Source organism: Oncorhynchus mykiss, chromosome 18 (assembly GCF_013265735.2).
Source record: "Oncorhynchus mykiss isolate Arlee chromosome 18, USDA_OmykA_1.1, whole genome shotgun sequence".
Lineage (NCBI taxonomy): Eukaryota > Metazoa > Chordata > Actinopteri > Salmoniformes > Salmonidae > Oncorhynchus > Oncorhynchus mykiss.
The window spans coordinates 56,489,479-56,496,978 of NC_048582.1; the positions used below are offsets into that span (position 1 = coordinate 56,489,479).

At 46.8% G+C, this 7,500-nt stretch overlaps 1 protein-coding gene across 1 annotated transcript in view; it reads left to right on the plus strand.

The window, feature by feature from the left end:
• The window catches only part of LOC110496862 (adhesion G protein-coupled receptor B2), a 472,722-nt gene that overhangs the window by 460,609 nt on the left and 4,613 nt on the right, over positions 1-7,500 (plus strand). The window contains exon 33 of the mRNA XM_036953306.1: positions 6,685-6,738. Coding sequence (XP_036809201.1) covers positions 6,685-6,738 — 54 coding nt within the window. The remainder of the gene's footprint in view (positions 1-6,684; positions 6,739-7,500) is intronic.

The window sequence follows — 7,500 nt, forward strand, 5'->3', positions numbered from 1 at the left end:
GTATTTTTTAAACCTCTTTGAATGAATCCCTTGTCAAAAACAATTACAACACATTGATTAACAAACCCCCAGTATAACGATCCTTTTGCTTTCAGCCTACCTCAACTACTAACCACGATAACACCCCAATGCCTTTAAACAGCCTTTATCCCCCCTATATTGCCAAATGCCCTCATTATTCCCTAACACCTAATCCTTAACCACTGACCCCGAACCGACCCTTCACTAACCACCGAGGCTGGTGTTCACCCTCACAGGTGCCCCCTCCCCCGCCTCCGAGGCAAGCCGAGCGGTCTATAGCACGCAGAATGTCCCTGGTTTACAAAGAGAGTCAACGTAAGCATGCTAAACAATACTGAAACAGTAGAACCCTTTAACCTCTAACCTTTCAATGACCCCTTTGGTAGAACCTGTCCCGGTGTTAGCCCTCCCCACAGTGACATGACTGTGTTTTAGGTGACTGTGTTTTGTTAGGTATTGCCCCCTAGTGGTGTGGTGGTGTTGTTGACCAACCAGTATGGTTGGAGCCTTTCTACTGTACTTCTGTTGTAGGACCGTATGAATGGGGTTGTCCTGTGTCCCAAATTGCACCCTATTCCCTATAATAGTACACAACCTTTGACCAAGACCCATAGTGCACTTAGTGTATATAGTTGATAGGATGGCATTTGGGACACATGTGGGTTCAGATGAACTACGAGCATCTATGCCTAGCGATGCACTGAGTGTAGATCTGGAAGGATTCGATAGGTGTAAACAAGATCGTGGAGTCGTACCCTAGCCCATTGGACATATGCTCAATTAAGTTCTGGATCCATATGTGTTAAGATGAGAGAGAGGACGAGGATCAGAACCAGAAAGAAGAGCTCCACCCTCTCTCACTGGAAGATACTGACAAGTTTATGCGCCTTTACTTCCGAATTTCAAAAAATGCTAATACCATCGAAATTGTGATATGTCCAAGTAACCAGTGCCAAATTCCGAAGGACTGGAACTAAAGTATCTTGTTATCATTGTTATCGGACACAGAGCTACGATACCATTTATGTGTACGTAGTCTGTCCACAAGAGATGACCTATGACCTACACTCATCTTGTTATTCAGTTCTAGGTGAAGTGCATGGATGGGGGCTAGTGGTTGATTTTGGACTCGGCATAAATCTGCCATGTTAGAAATGCAGGGTGGGAGATAACGTCGGCCATTTTGACGTCCAGTTGTTGTATCCGTTTCAGTGCCCCCACCTAAATAAGACCTAAATCGATTTAAATGAAAGTGATAAACACATCCTTAATAAACCAATCAAACAATCAAACAGGTTTATTATCCCCCATAATGTTTTTCTCCAGCCAATAAACAAGCAGAGATAAAGCCAGGCACTGAAACAGACCCGACACTATGTGTTCTATATGGGCAAGAAAAGCCTGTCATTGGTCAACGGTAAGAGAGCAAATGTGTGTGAGGAGATAATGAATGCGGCTGTCAGTAGAGAATTTACCATTTTGGAAAGGTAGGGTCTGCCAATATGCTAGCCACTGTACAGATGAGTGGATACCAGACAAATCACACACACACACACACACCCACATTGGTATTCTGTTTCCCCATCTTCTCCAATCTTGTGGCTGATGACAGCGGTGGGCTTGTGAGTGGTCTCGAGCATTACCAGACATCTACCTGCTCAAATACAATCCATCTCACAATCTCCTCATCTCTTTCTCTCTCTATCTCTCTCTCTCTCTCTCTTCCTTTCCCTCCCCATCTTCCTTCATCTCAGCCTGACCTGTGCTACAATAATCACTCATATGGACCCATTCTTCTCTCACTACCAGTCTCTCACTATATTGTGCTGTACAGTATGTGTGTTATCTTGTGTGAGCTATCCCTGTGAGTTAGTGTGCTCTGTGTGCTATGGCTGGTTCCATCTGAAAGGCATTTAACTTCTAAGTGATGACGGAGATGCTAGCCGGATAGCTACTCGCTGCGGCAGGGCCCATATGGCTGCAAATGGATGGAGCCCCATGTTCAATCTATCCTCAGTAATGGAGACACTACCAACGAACCTGGCAGGGGCCCATGGCTAGTGCAGGGTGGGAGAGAGAGAGTGAGAGAGAGAGGGAGGGGTTGAGAGGGGTAGGCTGTCCACTGAAATATGTATTTCTTTCACTCTCCTAACTCTCTTCCTCCCACCATCTCTCTCTCTGTTATCCGGGGTTCAAAAGGTGAACAAAGACATTTGCAAGCAGTCCCCAGCCAAGTGATGACAGATCCACTCTCAGTGTGTAATGAAGTACTGAACTCTCTCTGTGTGTGTGTGTGTGTGTGTGTGTGTGTGTGTGTGTGTGTGTGTGTGTGTGTGTGTGTGTGTGTGTGTGTGTGTGTGTGTGTGTGTGTGTATGCATGCTCAGACGTATGGTACGACAGTTGAGCTGTTGCATATTTCATCTCTCAAATGGGCTGTGTTACTTCCTCCATCTTATTTGTTGTTTTCTCTCTCTCTCTCTCTCTCTCTCTCTCTCTCTCTCTCTCTCTCTCTCTCTATTTCAGAGGAGTTGTGTAGAGCTCAGTGGGGTGGAGAGGAAAGAAGTAATAAGTAGTTATCCTGTATTGTGTTCTTATCCATGGTGATTTTAAATGCAGTAACTGTAGCAGAGGTTCCGGAACTCTCTGCAGTGCAGCTGATATGGCATGTGTGCATTCCCTTCGATTATCAAAACAAATATCATGGGGTAGGAGAAAACATCACAGACCATTTGATTGGATTCCTTTTTGCTTTGGTTACACTGTTATTCCACAGTTTATCTTGTGTAGGAATAGTATTGCCGTTGCAATCATATTCACAGTGCTTTAATAAGGGTGACCCAGGTTAAGCTGAGATGTCTAATGTTTAATGACAACAGCTTATTGTTATTGATTCAGTGAGGGCAATGTACTGCACTCCTGAACCATTAGGTCTTTTAAATAAATGTTCTGCCATTGGGCTACAATTTCCTCTCTAAAGTATGCTTTATCTCTCTCTCTCCCTCTCTCTCTCTCTCTCTCTCTCTCTCTCTCTCTCTCTCTCTCTCTCTCTCTCTCTCTCTCTCTCTCCCTTATCTCTCTCTCTCCCTTATCTCTCTCTCTCTCTCTCTCTCTCTCTCTCTCTCTCCCTTTCTCTCTCTCTCTCTCTCTCTCTCTCTCTCTCTCTCTTTCTCTTTCTTTCTCTCTCTCTCTCTCTCTCTCTCTTCCTCTTCCCCTCTCCATCTCATGCTCTCCTCTATTTGTTCCTAGGGCCTGACATTTCTCTTCTTTCTCTCTCCCTCTCAGTTTTCCACTCATTTACTCATTTGTTTCTCTTTAAACTCAGCCTTCAGTGGCGCAATTGAGGCATTAATAGAATAATTAATTCCTCTCATTAGCCTGTTTTTAATTATTTCCATTCCTCTGCGCCCAGTATAAACTCATCATCTGTTTTCATCAAATTGCCCATAAAATCCAAGTGTTGGCATGGTGTATCGTAGCCTAGCATGCTAGCACTTCCTGGCTCTATCAGTGGGGCCTAATGAGGAGACAGTTAGCCCAGACAGAACAAACCTAACGCTAGCTTCAATGCGCACTAAGGGGCACTATGCTAATGCAGCTAATTTAGTGTCCTTGGACCAATCAAGAGGAGAGGTGAAAAGGGCCAAGTCGCTTGCCGGAACTGTTTATGGAGAGGGACTAGAACATGACCCTGAATAGGACTGCAGTGGCCATGCTGTAGCACACTACAATCTGTGTCTGATTTCTCATTTGACAGAAATGTGTAGCCCTTAATAGATTGTATTTGTTTCCGCGTTTACTGGTCCCTTTGAAGACCCCTATTACTACAATACCAAGCTTGTTTATAATTCCACTCAACGGTTAGTTGTACTCAGTGATTGTTTGGTACAGAATAATGATGGTATGATTGGTTGTGGTAATGGCAAGATATCTCTAAAAGGGTTCATCTAACGTTTCAAAATGGAGAAGGAAGCTCATGCGTTGTATCCCTGCAGGCATGTGGGCTTTGTAATGAGATTTGAGAGAGAGAGTGGGAAGATACAGGTCATGGAGAGAGGAAACGGTCAAAACGGAGAGAGACAGAGAGAGAGAGAGAGGGAAAGAGACAGAGGGAACCGGCGAGAGAGAGAGAGAGTGAGGGAAAGAGACAGAGGGAACCGGCGAGATAGAGAGAGAGAGATATTGTAACTTGAGAGTCCACCAGAGCCCTTTTTGGTTTAGAGACCCAAAGCCCACTGTTGCCTCATCAGAACCGAGAACAATTCTACTTCCTGTATTATTACCTGACCCTCTGGTACCCACTCATCTCTGGCCCGGGCTCTGCATGCTTGGCCTCGCTTGGTGTCCATTGGTCATTCTGTTTACCGTATCTAATCATTTAAATGTCTTCTAATTCATACATGTGTGTATTTATTTCATGTACATTTTATTTTGATGCCTGTGAGTCTGTAACTGACTGTCTGTCTGTTACTGGATGGTACGTTGTTATTTCATTGGCTCTTTTGGTTTGTTTTTGTTTGTATGTTGTCTGGGTTGGGCTTCGTCATGCTTGGTGCCACATGTCTCTCTGTCTTAGTTTGACTGTAGCCAGGCAGCAAGCAGAACCAAGGGCAGCCAGCACAAGAAAGGTAAAATAAAACCCAACACAGACCCCCCCCCCCCCCCCCCCCCCCCCCACATCCTCCAACCCCCAAAATCAACTCTTCTCACCCCCCTTCATCCCTCTAAGTTTGCTGGTCTGGCTGTGTGTGTGTGTTCTCTCCACTCCATACCATAGTACATTTCTCTGTAGACAAATAGATAGATGATTGTAAAGCTCTAGTGTGTAGTGTGTAGTGTGTAGTGTGTGGTGTGTAGTGTGTAGTGTGTAGTGTGTAGTGTGTAGTGTGTAGTGTGTGGTGTGTAGTATGTGGTGTGTGGTGTGTGGTGTGTAGTGTGTAGTGTGTAGTGTGTGGTGTGTGGTGTGTAGTGTGTAGTGTGTGGTGTGTAGTATGTGGTGTGTAGTGTGTAGTGTGTAGTGTGTAGTGTGTAGTGTGTAGTGTGTGGTGTGTAGTATGTGGTGTGTGGTGTGTGGTGTGTAGTGTGTAGTGTGTAGTGTGTAGTGTGTGGTGTGTGGTGTGTGGTGTGTGGTGTGTAGTGTGTAGTGTGTGGTGTGTGGTGTGTGGTGTGTGGAGGACTGTGTTTCTGTTTCTGCACTGATTCCCCTGTCTTCTTTCCACCTGAACATATGTACTGGTGTAATGCTTGTAGTGAGGTCTCTGACCGCTTCCTTTGTATATTTTCTTCTCTTTGTGAACTTTGACGGGTGATGTTGCTGTGGTGTCACTTCCTGCTTGGATGACGGTGGTGGTGGTGGGGATGCTGTCGGTTTCCCTGACGTCGTTTTCCTCTCTTTCTCACTTGTTTCTTTGTGTTAGATCAGTGGGGTATAGAGGCATGATCCCAGAAAGAGACAGACCAGATTGTATAGGGAGATAGAGCTGAGGACAAGAGAGAGATAGTGAGAGAGAGATAGGTGAGTATGGATTAAGAGCGGGAAGGACAGGGGCATTCAGGAAAATACCCCGTGAGAAAGAGTGAGGGATGGTAGAACAAGAGGAAGAGGAGAAGACAAATGATAGAGAATGAACAGAGAATGAGGGAGAGGGCAAAGGGCAGTGATAAAGAGGGAGAAGAGGAGAAGGTCTGAGGTGAAACACAGAGAATCAGCACCATCAAGCTTTCCACCGCTTCGCCAGCTCGGTCGCCAGGTTGAGGGTCTGGATGTATGGAGGGTTGCCAGATTGGAGCCCAGTGTGGAGAGGATGGGGATGCAGAAGTTGCACAGATCTAGGATAATCTTACCCTCCCAAAATCATAAGCTTAACCATTAGGGAGGAAATAATAAAACTGACCTTAGAGAAGTGTCCAGGGGCAACTTCATCCTTCTCCTCCCCTTGACCACTCTGTTTCTCTCTCTCTATTGCCAGTGACCAGGACTGTCCTGACCTTCTTCATTCTTATGATTAGATTAGTATAGCTATAGCCTTTACGTATTTCCAACTGTTTGTGTGTTTCCTGCAGTGTGTGTCTGTGGCGTTTCACTGTGCTGTGTGTGTCTGGGGCGTTTCACTGTGCAGTGTGTGTCTGTGGCGTTTCACTGTGCAGTGTGTGTCTGGGGCGTTTCACTGTGCAGTGTGTGTCTGTGGCGTTTCACTGTGCAGTGTGTGTCTGTTGCGTTTCACTGTGCAGTGTGTGTCTGTGGCGTTTCACTGTGCAGTCTGTGTCTGTGGCGTTTCACTGTGCAGTGTGTGTCTGTGGCGTTTCACCGTGCAGTGTGTGTCTGACGTTTCACTGTGCAGTGTGTGTCTGTGGCGTCTCACCGTGCAGTGTGTGTCTGACGTTTCACTGTGCAGTGTGTGTGAGTGGGGGTGTTTCTCTTTTCATATAATGTGCCACAAGAGAACGGGAGAGGAGGAGTATGAAAAGGAGAGGAAAAGGGGGAATATATCAATTGGAAGGGAACAACACACCGCTGGCCAGTGGAGATGGAAGAACAATAGTGTTGTTGTTGTTTCAGGGCAGAGCTGTCAGTGACTGTGATTCCCCCCTCTTCTCACTCTCTCTCTCTCTTTCTCTCTCTTCCTTCCTCCTCTTTTTCTCCCCCTCCCATCTTATCGCAACAGAGGGAAAAGCGATGGAGCATTTCGTCTGCCGGAGGTGAAAAGAACTCTTCGAGTGTAAGTAGAGAAGAGAAGTGGCAGGCAGAGGAAAGAGGGATGGGGGAGAGGGAAGGAGCGAGAGGTGGACTGAGGGAGGCAGAGAGAGAGGGAGAGGAGAGGAGAGAGAGGTGGACTGAGGGAGGCAGAGAGAGATGTAGATGGAGGGAGAGGAGAGGAGAGGAGAGAGAGGTGGACTGGGGAGGCATAGAGAGAGGTAGATGGAGGGAGAGGAGAGGAGAGAGAGGTGGACTGAGGGAGTCAGAGAGAGAGGTAGATGGAGGGAGAGGAGAGGAGAGAGAGGTGGACTGAGGGAGGCAGAGAGAGAGGTAGATGGAGGGAGAAGAGAGGAGAGAGAGGTGGACTGTGGGAGGCAGAGAGAGATGTAGATGAGGGAGAGGAGAGAGAGGTGGACTGGGGGAGGCATAGAGAGAGGTAGATGGAGGGAGAGTAGAGGAGAGAGCGGTAGATGGAGAGAGAGGAGAGGAGAGAGAGGTAGATGGAGAGAGGCAGAGAGAGAGGTAGATGGAGGGAGAGGAGAGGAGAGAGAGGTGGACTGAGGGAGGCAGAGAGAGAGGTAGATGGAGGGAGAGGAGAGAGAGGTGGACTGAGGGAGGCAGAGAGAGAGGTAGATGGAGAGAGAGGAGAGAGGCACAACTGAGTTAGCGTAGCCTCCCAGGGATAAAGTTATGCTTGACAGCAGCATTACCCACATTTCTGCATTACAAAATGTTGCTTCGCTGGCGTTTAGCATTCAAATTGCCTCCCAGATTATGCTTTTTG